Source organism: Bradysia coprophila (assembly GCF_014529535.1).
Source record: "Bradysia coprophila strain Holo2 chromosome X unlocalized genomic scaffold, BU_Bcop_v1 contig_155, whole genome shotgun sequence".
Lineage (NCBI taxonomy): Eukaryota > Metazoa > Arthropoda > Insecta > Diptera > Sciaridae > Bradysia > Bradysia coprophila.
This window is the reverse complement of record NW_023503298.1, coordinates 1-18,409: the sequence shown is the minus strand read 5'-3', so window position 1 is coordinate 18,409 and position 18,409 is coordinate 1. Positions and strand designations below refer to the sequence as shown.

Genomic DNA, 18,409 nt, shown 5'->3' with positions numbered 1-18,409 from the left:
TTCAATAAATGCACATATGGTGCAAGTGATGGTAAAACGATAGACAAGGTCAGCAATGTCTGAAGAATATTTTACCTACAAAACGGGAACGTTTTTTTTTTGTTGAACAACTAATACATCATTTTCCACCAACAACACATGACCACCCAACGATATATTGTGCATTCAAAGAGTATATTATAAAGTCTCACTAGATACAAAAACAAAAAGTTGTATCGAATTTCGAACGATACTCTCAGGAGAAAATGAACTTTATCGAATTTCATGTATACACGGTTTGATGAATGAGAATCATCGAACTTTCATTAAAATGTGTGAAAGAATTTTGAAATTTCTTCTCTTTTATAATGATGATCTCGAGTCAATCAAGTATGAATGACCAATGTCCTAACTTTTTCCAATTTTATTTATCATCCAGACATTCAGACTTCTTAATGCCAGACTTCTTCTTATTGAGCAAATATAAGAATAAAAAGGAAATGTTGGAAATATTGATTCGGTGAGGCGACATAACTACACGGTCAATATCGTCAGGAACGATATTATCGTTTTTTAGACGATAGTATCGTCTAAAAAACGATAGTATCGTTTTTTGGACGATAGTATCGTTTTTTAGACGAACTAAACGCCTTTTTTAAACACTGATGTGTAGGTGATTTCCTCTGACAATTGTTTTTTGATATTTTGGAAGAGAATTCGGTTCTTGCTGCACCTCTGAGTAAAATTAAGTCCTGGACAATATTACCACCCAAAACTAAACGATAATATCGTCCTGGGCGATATTATCGTTTTTTTTAAACGATAGTATCGTGCTGGACGATATTATCATTTAAGAAAACGATAATATCGCCCAGGACGATATTATCGTTTTGGACGATATTATCGTACAGAAAACGAAAATATCCACTAGATTTTCTAGAACGGTAATATCGTCCAGAAAACGATACTATCGTCCAGACAATATTTTAGAATTTTCCAATTTAGACGATATTATCGTCCTGGATGAAAATTTTTTGGACGATAATATCGTTTTTTTGGACGATAGTATCGTCTGAAAAACGATAATATCGTTTTTTGGACGATAGTATCGTCCAAAACGATAATATCGTCCTGGGCGATATTATCGTTTTCTTAAATGATAATATCGTCCAGCACGATACTATCGTTTAAAAAAAACGATAATATCGCCCAGGACGATATTATCGTTTAGTTTTGGGTGGTAATATTGTCCAGGACTTAATTTTACTCAGAGGTGCAGCAAGAACCGAATTCTCTTCCAAAATATCAAAAAACAATATTATCGTTTTTTTGGACGATACTATCGTCTAAAAACGATATTATCGTTTGTTAGACGATAGTATCGTTTTTTAGATGATAGTATCGTCCAAAAAACGATAATATCGTTCCTGACGATATTGACGGTGTCGAAATGTCCCGCCACCATTGATTCACTTCAAATTAATCCCACTAACGTCCTTTTGCATTCGACTTGTGAAAGGAAGTGAGATTAATTTCTCATTTGTTTCCACATTTGTCTGTTTCCTTTACTTCACCCCTAAAGATTTGCCTATATATTCTTCAATTACAGTACAGTACATATGTTGAATTCGATTTTCAACCATTACTACCGATTATATACAAAACTATTCAAAATGCTGATCATTCATTGGCTGATACGTTCCGACAATACAATATAATGTAATGTGAACCTACCGGATTTTTTTCATTCTTCTTTTTTTTACATAAAATTCGAACTCGTAAGTCTCACACCACACATATCGTATGCTGTTATGCTCAATATGCGGTTATATACACAATAAACTACTTATCCCTTTGCCTTTGGAAAATAAACATTTTTATTAGTTAACTACGTTATATGTGCGAGGTTTTCATTATATGAGTCAGTCAGTCTGTGTTCAGTATTTGTTAAGGTCAGTTGGATTTTTTTTTAAATTGGGATGTCAGTGTGATCAAACTATATAATTGAAATTTACGTGCTTCAGAAAGAAATATTTAACTTTGATAGAGTGTAAGGACACGAAATGATAATAGTGATAAAGTGAAAGGATATAGCAATGATCACAATTGACTGTTTGCTAGTAAAAAATTTGTAAATTTTTTTTCGTGTGCAAAATGAAGAGTGAAGTTCCTAAGAAATTTAAGCTTTTTTCGGATATCACTTCAATGATGGCAAATGAGCTTGGATAATGATACCGAGTTATCTTCCTTGTACGTGCCAAGGAATACACCTCTGATCGAACTGGGTGAGTTATGGCTCATTATTAAGAAGTAGTAGAGCTCTCGTAACATAGTAACACCTACAATAAAATGAGAAACAAATTCGAATAAATTCTTGGTTTTTCTTAAGTTTTCTTGGACTTAATTTGGACAGTTTGCGCCATTTTATCTTATTTGCTATTTACATTCATGGAGGAATGCGCTATACCCTTTCAGAAACGGCTGATCATCTGTTATCGACATCAGCGTTAAAAATAAACGGTGACCTCCGGTTAATGCCACTTCATTTAGTGAAATGTAGATATGCTAAAGTGAAAGAAGTAAAAGATTCCGATGCATTCTAGACAATTGAAGTAACAGATTTAAAGACTTTGTTGTGATACGCCTGCCGTTTCTAAATCTGTCACTTTTCAAAAACGTTTTATCATCACTGTTAACAGCAACGGCAAAAAACACCGATGACCTTCGGTTAATGTGTCATAAGTACAAGATGAAGCACTTGACCATGTTTGAATAAAATTAGTAAATAACAATTATATCGTGACGGGTTCGCAGCTCAATGGATAATTTCTAATGGCATCTCATTGAACTGATAGCCTCAAAAATAAGGTTGATATTCTTACAGCTAGGAGCGCTGAAAAAATGATTTGGTGTCGATAAAAAAGATTTAGGTTCCAGGTTGTCAATGAGGGATTCTTTTGAAAAACAGCCTACCTTTCTAATGACACCCCACACGACCCTGTACGACTCGTGTAACTGTAAGAAAATTGCAATTTTTCGGTTTTTGCTCACCTTTCACCAGCCACACAAGCTTCGAAGAATTTTTTTGAAAGTGGTTTTGGCTTCTAGGGTCGCAGTCCTTTCTAGATCATTTTTCTTCTCGATCCTGCTATATATACTCGCTAAATCCTTTTTAATAGAAATCTGTAGGTATTTTTTCGGATCGATGTTCTTACCTCTTGTAAAATTGTACTTGAGGCGAACCGAATTTCTTGTAAGGCTAAATGATTAATTGATATATTTTCGACTTTTGATTCTCTACGCTCCTCGCACCTATTATCATTTATTCAAAATTTATGCAACTATTCACCTAATGACTTTTGAGTGGCAATAACTTTGAGGTTTTGATTACGTTCCATCTATCATTTAATCGCAGACAAAAAATAATATTTTGTGAAAGTGATCGTTCAAGGCCACACAAGCTTCTTCATAAGTAGCTATCAAGGATTAAACACGACCACTACATAATTTCTTTGTTAAGTCACTCGACAACTAAACCACTTTTTCCTGTTATAGTTTTTCAGTATAGTACTTCAATCGACGAATAAGGAAACAATGCACCATTAGGAATGAATTCTTATGTATAAGTTAGCTAATCGAATAGTTTCATCATCAATTCAGAAAATCATAAACCTTGGAACAAGACCTATTTTGAGGACAAAGTGTGGTGACGCAATTAACTCAAGTTCACTATGTACTATACTTTACTACGAAGTTCCTTATAATTTTCAGTTGCAATTTTCATAAATTCATTTTTCGAAAAGGGGTGGATTTACAGCCAACAAAGTTATGTTGCGCCAGAAACTTTTCTTCTGATTCGGTATTTCCTCAACCCACACATGTTTTGAACATTGTAAGGATTGGCTTGCTCGAAACACACGTTTTATATATTATCAATACATATTTATTATTCCTTTTGATCTTTGATTAAGTTGAATATGCGTGCGTTGTTCTAAGTAAAGTTTTGTATATTGATTACGAATTCTACCGTGGTGAGACGACATAACTACACGGTCAATATCGTCAGGAACGATATTATCGTTTTTTAGACGATAGTATCGTCTAAAAAACGATAATATCGTCCAACAAAATTTCATCCAGGACGATAATATCGTCTAAAATTATAAATTTTAAAATATTTTCAGGACCATATTATCGTTTTCTTGACGATATTATCGTTTAAAAAAACGATAATATCGTTTTTAAACGATAATATCGTTTTTTTGGACTCTACTATCGTTTTTTTGGACGATACTATCGTCTAAAAAACGATATTATCGTTCAAAAGACGATAATATCGTTTTTTTGACGATAATATCGTCCTGGATGAAAATATCCGCTGGACGATATTATCGTTATTTTCTTTTTCTGAACAAATTTATCGTTATTTTGGACGATATTATCGTCCTGGTCCGATAATTTTGGGACGATAATATCGTTCTGGACGATAGTATCGTCCAGAACCATAATATCGTTTTTAATTTATTAATTTTTTTAAATTTGAGACGATAATATCGTCCAGGACGATAATATCGTTTTTAATTTATTTAAAATAAAAATTCTAGACGATACTATCGTCCTGGGGCGATATTATCGTTCTGGATGGTTGTTGAAGACGAAACACAAAATCTTGTAGATAAACACCTTTTTATAGACGGCAAATATATATTAAAAATTGGTTCATTTGGTTCCGTAAATTTAAATTTATATAGAAAAATTACACAGACTAATTATGAGACGATGCGAGAAAAAAAAAATTAACTCCTAAGTTCCGACACCGTTCCGGCGCCCGGCTCGCATTGCGGCCCTCCGCTTCGCTCCGGGGCAATGGGCCGGATCGCTCGGCGTGTTAAAACGCTTTTTATGTACAATCTAAGTTGGTATTCATTTCGTAAAAAGATGAATTATTTAGGGACGAACTAAACGCCTTTTTTAAACACTGATGTGTAGGTGATTTCCTCTGACAATTGTTTTTTGATATTTTGGAAGAGAATTCGGTTCTTGCTGCACCTCTGAGTAAAATTAAGTCCTGGACAATATTACCACCCAAAACTAAACGATAATATCGTCCTGGGCGATATTATCGTTTTTTTTAAACGATAGTATCGTGCTGGACGATATTATCATTTAAGAAAACGATAATATCGCCCAGGACGATATTATCGTTTTGGACGATATTATCGTACAGAAAACGAAAATATCCACTAGATTTTCTAGAACGGTAATATCGTCCAGAAAACGATAGTATCGTTTTCTGAACGATAATATCGTCCAGAAAACGATACTATCGTCCAGACAATATTTTAGAATTTTCCAATTTAGACGATATTATCGTCCTGGATGAAAATTTTTTGGACGATAATATCGTTTTTTTGGACGATACTATCGTCTAAAAACGATATTATCGTTTTTTAGACGATAGTATCGTTTTTTAGATGATAGTATCGTCCAAAAAAACGATAATATCGTTCCTGACGATATTGACGGTGTCGAAATGTCCCGCCACCTACCGTTAACCATGCAACTTTATTTTCCAATTGAAATATATTCGTTGTCACCATTCAAACACGACACATAAAAGTGCAACGAATTTCGGGTGCGAGCCTACAATTTTTGATGGAAGAGACTATTGGCACCGGGTGCCAATAGTCTCTTTATTATACAAATGCTAACCGCACCGGGTGCCAATAGTCGCTTTATTATACAAATGCTAATCGCACCCAGTACAGTATTATAAAGAGACTATTGGCACCCAGAAAAATTAATTAAAATTTGAACAAAAAATCCGGATATCTTGAAAATAAAACTTGTTTTGAACACAATCCTAGGTAATTCATCTTTTTACGAAATGTAACGTATAGGCGGTAGTTTGTTCGATCTAAGTGAGTTCGTCATTTTACGAAATACAACACAAAGACGGGTTGTTCGATACTAGTGAATTAAACCTTTTACGAAATTTATCGTAAGTGCGTTTTGTAGAATACGAGGGAATTCATCCATCTACCAAATGAAACGTTAAGCCGTTTTGTTGGATCATAGGGAATTCGTCCATCTACGAAATTCAACGAAAAGGCGGATTGTTCGATCCTGAGGAATTCATTTTTTTAACGAAATGTAACGTAAAGGTATCGAAGGTATGCCTTAACGTTACAATTCTCAATAAGATGAATTCCATAAAATCGAACAAACCACCTTTACGTACATTTCGTAAAGGGATGAAATCCTCAAGATCGAACAATCCGCCTTTACGTTAAATTTCGTAAAAGGACGAATTCTCTAAGATCGATCAAACTACCTTCACTTTACATTTCGTAAAATGGTGAATTCCTCAGGATCGAACAACCCGACTTTACGTTACATTTCGTAAAGAGATGGATTCCCTAAAACAAGCTTTATTTTTCAAATATCCGGATTTTTTATTCAAATTTTAATTTTTCCGGGTGCCAATAGTCTCTTTATAATACTGTGGCTAATGGCACCGGATGCCAATAGTCTCTTCATGATACTGTGGCTAATGGCACCGGGTGCGATTAGCATTAGAATAATAAAGAAACTATTGGCACCTGGTGCCATTAGCCACAGTATAATAAAGAGACTATTGGCACCCGGTGCCAATAGCATATTCGATTTTTTATATGAGAAAAATTATATGGAAGACTCGGACATCAAACATGTATGATAAAAAGACACTTTCTGTCTTGCAAACTTACGAGAAATTTGAACAGAATTTTCCTTTGTATAGTTGAACTTTGACTGTTGAAGTTACCTACACTACAGAATCTTATCCAAAACACTAAAATAGGCCGCAGTATGATTTGTACATACGCGATTTCATGTTATTCCATGACCGTTATGATTAATCTGTACCCGTATCTATTCCCAAATCGATGATGATTTTCCTTCGACTTTTCTAATCTAAAATCACATCATCACATTTTATGAACTGACAAAATGTCGTGAATAACGATTGTATCGCGATTATATGTTTTCTCAGGCTTAAAGTCTCGTAAAGTGTACCATCCAAAATCTTTTACTTCATTTAGTTAACTAATATATTTAACGAAATATGCTTACCATGGTTCATCGTTCATCTTCGATGAAAATGTTCCAACAAGGATATAATCTCCCAATAGTAACTGTTCCATGCGGAATATTAATCGATGACCACGTAAAAATCCTTCTTTTACAAATATAAAAATTCATTTTCCAATCCCCCATTTCGTTCTAATATAACAGCAACAACGTTCATAGCAACCAATCACAAACGGTACCGCCTTTTGCGCTATTTCATTTTGTATGCCATGTGAATGTGCTTGTTCTTATATTAGATTGCTCACATATCACACCGTACAGTGTGTAAATTTTTGCGTTATTCTGCCATCGGGATAGAATTATTGAAAAGAAAGATACGAATTTGGTCATTTCGACAAAATTATTGAAATTTTCGTAATTATCAACCAGTGAATGATTACTTGCAACGTATACCATCTAACAGAATCGACATAGTGACGAAATAATTTTTTTTATCATAAATTCATTTTCCAGATTCAATAGAAAATCAAGAGGGTGGAGCAATGTATATTTCTTGTGGGGATGATGGAGCTGCTGGCGTGGAGTCTGAGATGGGCTACGTTCCAAATAATCCATTATTTGGATTACCTCTCGATAGTCCTCAGGTAAAATTCATCTAGATAACATCAGAAAAACGAACATTGATTCATAATTTGAAATCTATTGCTTCAACAAATTGATTAAATTGATAAACAAAAATCAACCAAATTACAATTGAAAGCGACTAAAAAGCAATTATTTTCAATAATTTCTTTACAACAGGAGTGTGCTCCGACGTGCAGTGGATGTGCAAGTTGTCATACGGGATCATCAATACCAATTCCAGGACTTCATGGATCGGATTTCGATTGTGATAACTGTCTAGATCACAACGGAGTTCTAAGGTAAGGTATTTCGGGTTGTGATTTTATTGATTGCGAGATACGACCGAGACTGTGTTACGGTGATAATATATCTAATAAGATTTCTTTCGTGTTAGTGTGCCTAAACGTACACCAAATGTACAATAATTTTTGTTGAAAGGAGGTTTTATATTCGACAAAGGATTTCTCTAAGACGGACTGAAAAATTCTTGTCTCTCAATCATACATTTAAAGTCATTCACCTCTTATGATGATTAAGAAGTGTCTGCAAAAACATTTTCAAATCAATCAGGAAATATAATTGAAACTCGGTCCTCATCATCAACAAAATTTCGGTCTCTGACCATGTTGTGTTGTGAAGTGCACATAAGATTCTGTTTAAAAATTATTTCGTTAAAATTACGACAAAAAAACGTCCAAATTCTGAATTCTATCCTCAGATTGCATTGGACTATTTTTGAGAAAACATTTTCTTGTAACTTAATCGATCGTCACCTAAATGCCTTATATATCCCAAAAAATGTAGAAAAATTCGGCGAAATTTAGTAAAATTTGGCGGAATTTAGGAAAATTCGGCGGAATTTAGGAAAATTCGGCGGAATTTAGGAAAATTCAGGAAAGTTTAAGAAAGTATGGAAAATAGTTCCCCAAAAAATAATTCCTGATGGTTCGGCAGTTCTGAAAAACCCATTTTACAGGTCATAGTTGCTCAGAGTCCTATCCTATCCTATGAATGTTTTGCTTTAAACTTTAATGTTGTGGGGCAAAGAATTAAGAAAATCAAGTCAAAATATTTAAGAAATGAGGACAGATAATGCTAACCGCTCCGCCCTACATAGTTAAATAAAATCAACAGTGTGCAGACAAAAAGTGAATAGTGGAGTGGACAGACTCAAAGGCAGAAAAGAAAAGAATTTATCAACACGTCGTAATCTCGTCGCTGCTTCACTTAACCGATCTCGACGGATATCGCCGGAGTAAATCTAATAAATCGGTTCTTTTTCAATCATCCTGAAGTAGTTGCGAAATAAGTTTAAAAAAATCGTAAAGGGAAAATGTTTCTTGCAACAACTTCAAAAAGCTTCCCTTCCACGCCAACAATTAAATTAATCAAATACCCGAATGATTTTATATAATATGTGCTGTGCCACTTACACATTCGTAAAATGGATGTTTTCCCTGCCATCCAAAGGTGTAACTAATTTTTAGGTCTGCGTTCTTCGTCAAGCTTCGTTGAAAAACTGTGTTGGACCTTTCAAGATTATGATCCCTGAGTAGTGTCGCATTGCCTGTTTAATTGTACAAGCAAAGAAGTGTGTAAGTGGACACAGTTTCTGTGGTTGAAATGGGTAGATTGAATATTTTACATCAAGAATCACTTACATTTTTCTGTTATGGTATTTTGATGTTGTTACGTACGGAATGCTGAAACCTAAAGTTCTAGTTTTTCGTCTGTAAATTGGAATTTACGACCCACAAATAATCTACAATTGACCCACAAAATAAGGAACATTAAAGGTGGCAAAACAGTGTCTGTTGGCGACCAGAATTATCGCCCAGGGAATTATCGCCCAGACAGATTTTTTCAAAAATTAATTGGTATTATCACCCGGGGAATTATCGCCCAGGAACTATCACCCAGCTCGATGGGAATTATCACCCGGGGAATTTTCGCCCAGGAATTATCACCCAGCTCGATAGGAATTATCACCCAGGGAACTATCACCCAGGAATTATCACCCAGACTAACTGGGAACTTTCACCAGGGGAATTATCGCCCAGGAATTATCACCCAGCTATCTGGTAATTATTCCCCAGCTAGTTAAAGCTGAGGAATTACGGCCCAGTAAATTTAGAATTATCACCCAGTTATTAGAAATTGAGGAATTATCGCCCAGTGAATTTGGAATTATCACCCAGCTATCTGAGATTGAGGAATTATCGCCCAGTGAACTTGGAATTATCACCCAGCTAACTGAAATTGAGGAATTATCGCCCAGAAATTTGTGTTCAAAGTATTACCGAGTCAGCAGTAACTTTTCAACTATGTTAAAAGATTTATCACATTTTCGATATACACATCTTTTACTCCTATTAATTCGGTAAAACATTATCTATAGTAGAGAAAGATAACTTCCTCAGTGTGTAAACTTTAATGCGAATTTACGTCTGATCTAATCAATTGTGCACCGTCTTGTGTTAATCTCATTCGACCTAATCGATTGTGCATCGTCTTAGGGGAATGCACATTTGATTCAATCGATTCACCTAAGACAATGCACAATCGATTGAATGAAACATTTAGGTTAACTAATTGTGCATCAACTTAGAAGCACCTACAATTAGTCTAGCAAATTGTGCATCATCTTAAATGGATGCACATTTAGTTTAACTAGACTTGCTAGACTAACTGTAGGTGCTTCTAAGTTGATGCACAATTTGCTAGACTAATTGTAGGTGCTTCTAAGTTGATGCACAATTAGTTAACCTAAATGTTTCATTCAATCGATTGTGCATTGTCTTAGGTGAATCGATTGAATCAAATGTGCATTCCCCTAAGACGATGCACAATCGATTAGGTCGAATGAGATTAACACAAGACGGTGCACAATTGATTAGATCAGACGTAAATTCGCATTAAAGTTTACACACTGAGGAAGTTATCTTTCTCTACTATAGATAATGTTTTACCAAATTAATAGGAGTAAAAGATGTGTATATCGAAAATGTGATAAATCTTTTAACATAGTTGAAAAGTTACTGCTGACTCGGTAATACTTTGAACACAAATTTCTGGGCGATAATTCCTCAATTTCAGTTAGCTGGGTGATAATTCCAAGTTCACTGGGCAATAATTCCTCAATTTAAAATAGCTGGGTGATAATTCTAAATTTACTGGGCCGTAATTCCTCAGCTTTAACTAGCTGGGGAATAATTACCAGATAGCTGGGTGATAATTCCTGGGCGATAATTCCCCGGGTGAAAGTTCCCAGTTAGTCTGGGTGATAATTCCTGGGTGATAGTTCCCTGGGTGATAATTCCCATCGAGCTGGGTGATAGTTCCTGGGCGATAATTCCCCGGGTGATAATTCCTATCGAGCTGGGTGATAATTCCTGGTCGAAAATTCCCCGGGTGATAATTCCCATCGAGCTGGGTGATAGTTCCTGGGCGATAATTCCCCGGGTGATAATACCAATTAATTTTTGAAAAAATCTGTCTGGGCGATAATTCCCTGGGCGATAATACCCGTCACCATAAGTTCAATACCATCCCATAATTAAACAAGTTAAACGACACAGCCATATAACTGATTCTAGAATATTTTAATGAAAACTGTGATTCTTGAAACGCCTTGACCGTTTCCCTTTCAACCTCTTAAAATTCCTAACGAGCTCGCATTATTGTAGCCCATATGTTCAACTTGAAATGCCAACGTGACCATTTAAAATCACACCGAAATTTACAATAAAATCTGCTTTCCAGTTCATCACAGCTCAATTCTCAATCCAACCTTGGTGCTGCATATTGGAGTCCCGACGACATGAACTCATTTTCCGGATTATCTCCACTGGATATGGATCCATTACCCAGCTTATTTCCATTCTCACCGTGTGGTGCAACGTATAAGTACGGAACTTGGCTGCATTTGCATCCGACACCATAATTTCATGTTACCGTTTATATCCCAATTTAGATCGGAACGTCCTACTCACGATATGGCCGACGTGCTTTTGTCTTTGAAACATGCAGTTTTGAAACCTAGTCCTGAACCCCAACAAATGCAAAGCCAAAGTCAATCGTACGGTCATCATCCTCAAGCATCGCTGTCATATACAGTGCATCCACAAATGTTAGTTTCACCTAGTCATCAGTCACAAGTTCAAAATTCGAATTATGGTTCGTCGAGCTACTACGATTCGGCATGCGGACAACATCCGCCATCCATTTATCCTAGTATGAGTGTCAATGTAAGCATGAATATGACAATGCACGGATATGGTGAAGCGAGTGTTCCAATGCAATGTTCACAAGTACATAAATTAACATTTGTCCGATTTGATGTCAATTCAATCAACAGAAAGCTTTTACTTTACACAATCAGATGCAATGGACACCACAAAATCCATCGTCATCGGTTAACGTGCTCTATCCACCGTTATTAAGTCCCGGACATTATCCTAGCAGTGCAACATATTCGTTTACAGCGGATTTTCGTCCGCCTGGTCCTACACCAACGATGAATTCGATGATCGATAATATGAAAATATCGTCTGCGTCACCACCTCGATCGTACTATCAATCAAACGTGAACTATTCCCCTCCGATAAGTCCGACCTACGGACAGGTACGAATTCGGTTATCCAAAAATGTATTGGAGTCTCAAATATTTGTAATTTTTAGATGAAAATTCGGACTGGTGCAAAGAGCATTGGATTTGACGAAGAGGACAGCAACGACGGCATTCAATCGGACTCAAAACCAAATCTATGTCGTCTATGTGGTAAAACGTATGCTCGGCCCAGGTAATTCATTTTTTTTTACTCTTTCTTTAAAAATGGAAACAAAAGAAAATATTTTTCCCAATACCCATTTCCAGCACTCTGAAAACCCACCTTAGAACCCATTCCGGAGAACGTCCGTACAGGTACATTTCGATAAATAAAGTCTGAGTCACCTTTCAGTTACCCGGTATTTTTAGGTGTCCCGATTGCAACAAAAGTTTCTCTCAAGCAGCAAATTTAACAGCCCATGTACGCACACACACAGGTCAAAAACCGTTTCGTTGTAAGTCCATAGTGGAAGAAATTGTGATTCGATTCGACATTAATCTGCAAATTTACCAATGCGTTTCAGGCCCAATTTGTGATAGAAGGTTTTCGCAAAGTTCGAGTGTAACAACGCACATGAGAACCCATTCCGGAGAACGTCCATACCGGTAAGTGGAAAGAAATTTCGGTAAAATTAGAAGGGGCGAAATTTTATTGAATCAATATCCTCTCCAGCCAACCCAACTACATTTACTAAGGTGGTAAAAATGCAATGCAGCCTTTGCATTTTACATATAAAATTAGAAATTAGTTGACAGCGTATGATTCTACAAACAAAGGAATAAGATGGTATTTTGACAGCGTCAAAACGAAGTTTGTTTGCTAGAGAGGGTATTGGTCGAATACAAAGCTTTCGCAAAATTGACATTTCAAAACAGTTAGAAAAGTTGGGAAAACAAAACAATTTTCGTAAATTAGAATTTTTCCCTCCACTCAGGAAGTCAATTTTTTTAGTAGGTTACATTGGATGCTGCGAAGTGTGTTTTTGACCAACAAGCCTTGGTAGCTGTCTTCACGACAAGTGTAGAGCAACTACACAACTACAACTACACTTGTCGAAAAACAGTTGCCAAAGATTGGCGGTCACCAAGTTGTTTCCAAAATAATGAAGTAGGTAGCAGCATCCAATGTATTCTGGTCTATTACCTGCCCCATGCGAAAATTGATTTCCATATAGGAAAATGAAAAAGTGAATCGAAAATAGTTCATTTGATGATTTTTGCATACTATGCAATGCATAGGGGGCGAATTGCTATGTAATGGTCAACTTTCGCTTGGGTCAAGTATTAAGAGTGATATCGCCAAATCTTCAGGTGATTGGAGAACAAGCGGTCTCCGATTTTAATGAGTGATAGCCCGTTGGATTCGTCTTTCAATTCTAGAAAACACGTATTTTTCACTTTTTCTAAAAAAAATGGTTTTCTGTGAAAAGCGATCCAAAGTGAAGACATGTCAGAGGGTACACCGAAAACAGTTTTTCGACAATAACTCAAGAAAAATGTATTTTAAATTGTTGTAATGTTGTACGAATGTCGGCCTTGGAAAGACCTACAGGTAGAGTATACGCACCGCTTGGTGCGAGTAGATCCACGAGAGCTACGACTAAAAATGTAGTGAATGTTCGGAGAGTCCGCCTTCTCTGCAGCTTCGATGTTCCACGAAACTGACTATGGGGTGTTGTAGCTGACGATAAAAAATGACTGCCATAGTACCGTTCCAGATGCTGTTCCAGCTGTAGAGCCCCCGGAAAGAAGGCAAAAATCTGCATTTTGGCACCCACTTTTTTCCCAACACGTCTGTAGGCTTGCAGCGCAAAAGTACTGGGTTCATTTATATGTGGAACGATAGTGGGTGAGGCCAGCTACAACACCCCATACTCAGTTTCGTGGAACATCGAAGCTGCAGAGACGGCGGTTTCTCCGAACATTCACTACATTTTTAGTCGTAAATCTCGTGGATCTATTCGCACCAAGCGGTGCGTATACTCTACCTTCCCAAGGCCGACATTCGTACAACATTACAACAATTTAAAATAATTTTTTCTTGAGTTATTGTCGAAAAACTGTTTTCGGTATCCTCTGACATGTCTTCACTTTTGAACGCTTTTCACAGAAAACAATTTTTTTTAAAAGTGAAAGACACGTGTTTCCTGGAATTGAAAGACGAATCCAACGAGCTATCACTCATTAAAATCGGAGACCGCTTGTTCCCAGAGTTAAAAAAATCACCTGAAGATTTGGCGATATCACTCTTAAAATACATTTTCCGTTGATCAACGCAAATTTTCCAATTCTTTTTCAGATGCCGTTCGTGTAAAAAAGCCTTTTCAGACAGCTCAACTCTTACAAAACATCTACGAATCCATAGTGGCGAAAAGGTTAGTGATTTAAATTTCATTTTTGTTTTCTTGTCGAATTTAATCGTTTCACTTTACTCGCCAGCCATACCAATGCAAATTATGTTTACTGAGGTAAGAACTTGCACTACAATGGTCAAAAAAAAACCAGATTCATTTCAGGTCCAGTATGTCCTATAAGTTTTTCAAATAACGAAAACTCCGCAATAAACCGAGGACCTTTGGTCCATTATCCACCTCTCATCCATTCTTCCAATACTATCGTTTACGAGAATTACTAAACCAAAAATCGAAATGGGTTTTTTTCAGATTCTCTCAATCGGGAAATTTGAATCGTCATATGCGAGTCCATGGATCGAATGGCAATTTGATGACATGACATCGACAAGTCGGACGGCATTGCAATCTGGGCAACATGGGCTTCGTCGATGTGAAGCAATATCAGTGTGTTTATTCAGCGCAAACAATTTCGTGTGGAGATGAGAGTCTGAAAAAGAAGCCAGTGGATAATGGCGGAGGATTTTGCTTGAAAAATGGCTACGGCAATTTATTTTAGAGAATAGATCATTGTCAATGTCGTTTGAGATGTCAAATGAGCTGTCATTTTCACAAAGCTAACCACAATGTTAGAAAAATTTATATGGAGCTGTCATTGTTTGAGGTTAGCTTTGTGAAATTGACAACTCATTTGACACTATTTTGAGAGAAAAACCGTTATTTGACACTGATCTATTTCCGTCTCTGTTATTTGATCTCGGCAACATTTAGTTGTCTTATGAAATGAGGAAGTGAAAAATTTTGTGGTTATAAAGTAGTGAGTGGCTCCGTAAATTTTTTAGTTCTTCTGTTCTTGTTGTAAATAATTACCGTACCCGAATATCTGTGAATATGTGTGCCAAAAATTTAAAATTAAAATAAAAAAATAATCGGAAAATCAATTTTACGTAAGCGATAAGACTGTAAATAGAAACCATTTGAAAACTGTGTATGTCTAACTAAGATTACATTATAGAGAGACTTATCCTGTATGAATTTCTAGTCAATAAAAAAAATGTGGAGTTTCATGTACCATACTTTATGTTCATCGGAATAGTGATTTGTTGATCGACGGGAGAAAAATTCCTATTAGAGCAATGCTTGCGCTGAGCGAAGCGAGAGCCGGCATTCACTCGAGTGGGTATTTTCTATTTTCTTACCTAGGTTAACGCAACGCATGCGTGTGCAGCGTGAATAACCGCTTTTAACGCAGTTTATTGTTTCACGACTTTGTTAATAAAATAAACATTTTTCATTTAATTTATGTCCAAAATGGTTTTTTTTTTTCAATTGCTTGCAGCACAAAAGTACTGGATTCATTTATATGTGGAACGATAGTGGGTGAGGCCAGCTACAACACCCCATACTCAGTTTCGTGGAACATCAAAGCTGCAGAGAAGGCGGACTCTCCAAACATTCACTACATTTTTAGTCGAAACTCTCGTGGATCTACTCGCACCAAGCGGTGCGTATACTCTACCTGTAGGTCTTTCCAAGGCCGACATTCGTAAAACATTACAACAATTTGAAATCATTTTTTCTTGAGTTATTGCCGAAAAACTGTTTTCGGTACCCTCTGACATGTCTTCACTTTTGAATGCTTTTCACAGAAAACATTTTTTTTAGAAAAAGTGAATGACACGTGTTTCCTAGAATTGAAAGACGAATCCAACGCGCTATCACTCATTAAAATCGGAGACCGCTTGTTCCTTAATCACCTGAATATTTGGTGATATCACTCTTACCATTAAAATATTGTAGTCTTGACTAACGTTTTTAACGCTTATCAGAATTGTCGTAAACTGATAAGCGAAACGTTAGTCGAGACTGCAATATTGTTATAACGAAGGACTTAAGGTTTTAAGAGTCATATCGCCAAGACTTCAGGTGATTGGGGAACAAGCCGACTCCGATTTTAATGAGTGATAGCTCGTTGGATTCGTTTTTCAATTCTAGGAAACACGTATCTTTCACTTTTTCTAAAAAAAATTGTTTTCTGTGAAAAGTGTTCAAAAGTGATCACAAGTCAGAGAGTACCGAAAACAGTTTTTCGGCAATAACTCAAGAAAAAATTATTTTAAATTGTTGTAATGTTGTACGATTGTCGGCCTTGAAAAGACAGGTAGAGTATACGCACCGCTTGGTGCGAGTAGATCCACGAGAGTTATGACTTAAAATATAGTGAATGTTCGGAGAGTACTGCTTCTCTGCAGCTTCGTTGTTCCACGGAACTAAGTATGGGGTGTTGTATCTGGCCTCACCCACAATCGTTCCACACATTCAAGTGGGAGCAAACGGTTTGCCAAACTCCTGTCACGTAGCAAATATTGGTCCGATTGAAAAACTAACTACTGTTCCGGAGTCCTGAGGTCATTTGCTATACGCTAACACTTTATTTGACTAAAATCCTCCGAGAAAAATTTAATAATTTTTCACTCGAATTACTAACATTGGATCTGATATATTCGTGACATATCGAAGCGTTTTTCTATTGATAAGGTAAAAGAATAGTAGACGATAAAGAATGACTGCCATAGTACCGTTCCAGATGCTGTTCCAGCTGTAGAGCCCACAGAAAGAAGAAAAAAATCTGCATTTTGGCACCAACTTTTTTTCTAACACTTCTGTGGGCTTGCAGCACAAAAGTACTGGGCTCATTTATGTGTGGAACGATAGTGGGTGAGACCAGCTACAACACCCCATACTTAGTTCCGTGGAACAACGAAGCTGCAGAGAAGCAGTACTCTCCGAACATTCACCATATTTTAAGTCATAACTCTCGTGGATCTACTCGCACCAAGCGGTGCGTATACTCTACCTGTCTTTTCAAGGCCGACAATCGTACAACATTACAACAATTTAAAATAATTTTTTCTTGAGTTATTGCCGAAAAACTGTTTTCGGTACTCTCTGACATGTGATCACTTTTGAACACTTTTCACAGAAAACAATTTTTTTAGAAAAAGTGAAAGATACATGTTTCCTAGAATTGAAAGACGAATCCAACGACCTATCACTCATTAAAATCGGAGTCGGCTTGTTCCCCAATCACCTGAAGTCTTGGCGATATGACTCTTAATGTAGAGAATAACCTACCTCAAATTGGTTAGTAACGCTATCATTACCTTGCGATTGATCTGCAATGACAGCATCAAATCATTGACATTTTCTTCATAAAACTATATGAGTTCGTTGTCCGTGTATTGGGTTGCAAACATATGCGTTTTGTTCTTATCAATGTTTCGATTCTTAATTCAATTTTATTAATTTTACGTTTTTGGTTTCATCATAATTGGCCGGAAAATTAACACATTTATATTTTAGCGTCAGTGCACTTGGCCGTTGCTCAACTATTTTAACTATTTTAGAGAGATTCTCATCGCTTATTTGAGCAAAATTTACCAATTCTAATTGTTCTAAATTTGCCATATGTCGTATTATGTTGACTATGTCATGATCATGACCAATACATACTTTCTTCAAAAACATTTTCTTTACTTGAGTTAACATTGTCCATGGAACGGGGCTATAAAGTCTGCCAACGAAAACCGGCAAATATAATTCGCGCAAGTTCGGCAGTTGTGATAACGCAACAAAAAAATGAAAAGGAACTTGTATCAGTCCATCAAGTATCACCGTTTCCAATGACTTTGAAGCTTGCACAATTGCAACACACTGATCGAAATTGGCGGACTTCACAATGACTAACTTTCTTAAGTTTGTCAGACGTTTCAGT

At 36.4% G+C, this 18,409-nt stretch overlaps 1 protein-coding gene across 2 annotated transcripts; it reads left to right on the top strand.

Moving 5' to 3' along the window:
• Positions 1–1,923: 1,923 nt before the first annotated feature.
• Positions 1,924–15,197, top strand: LOC119067997 (protein glass). 2 transcript variants are annotated; one of them, XM_037171357.1, is made up of 13 exons: positions 1,924–2,264; positions 7,564–7,694; positions 7,852–7,973; positions 11,437–11,580; positions 11,648–11,984; positions 12,056–12,298; positions 12,355–12,476; positions 12,551–12,598; positions 12,653–12,738; positions 12,808–12,889; positions 14,583–14,658; positions 14,723–14,751; positions 14,947–15,197. In XM_037171357.1, exons 1-13 carry the CDS (start codon positions 2,195–2,197, stop codon positions 15,014–15,016), a joined length of 1,560 nt encoding a protein of 519 aa, XP_037027252.1. In that variant the 5' UTR covers positions 1,924–2,194; the 3' UTR covers positions 15,017–15,197. The 2 variants fall into 2 exon arrangements, with proteins under 2 accessions (XP_037027252.1, XP_037027253.1); XM_037171358.1 differs by lacking the exons at positions 12,653–12,738; positions 12,808–12,889.
• The last annotated feature ends 3,212 nt before the right edge of the window (positions 15,198–18,409 follow it).

What these genes read in the sequence shown, in the direction of transcription:
- LOC119067997 (XM_037171357.1), top strand. Translation starts at nt 2,195, where the DNA reads ATGAGCTTGGATAATGATACCGAGTTATCTTCCTTGTACGTGCCAAGG. An exon ending in TTCCAATGCAATGTTCACAA is followed by an intron (nt 11,985 to 12,055) that starts GTACATAAATTA and finishes TTACACAATCAG; the next exon opens with ATGCAATGGACACCACAAAA. An exon ending in TCCGGAGAACGTCCGTACAG is followed by an intron (nt 12,599 to 12,652) that starts GTACATTTCGAT and finishes CGGTATTTTTAG; the next exon opens with GTGTCCCGATTGCAACAAAA.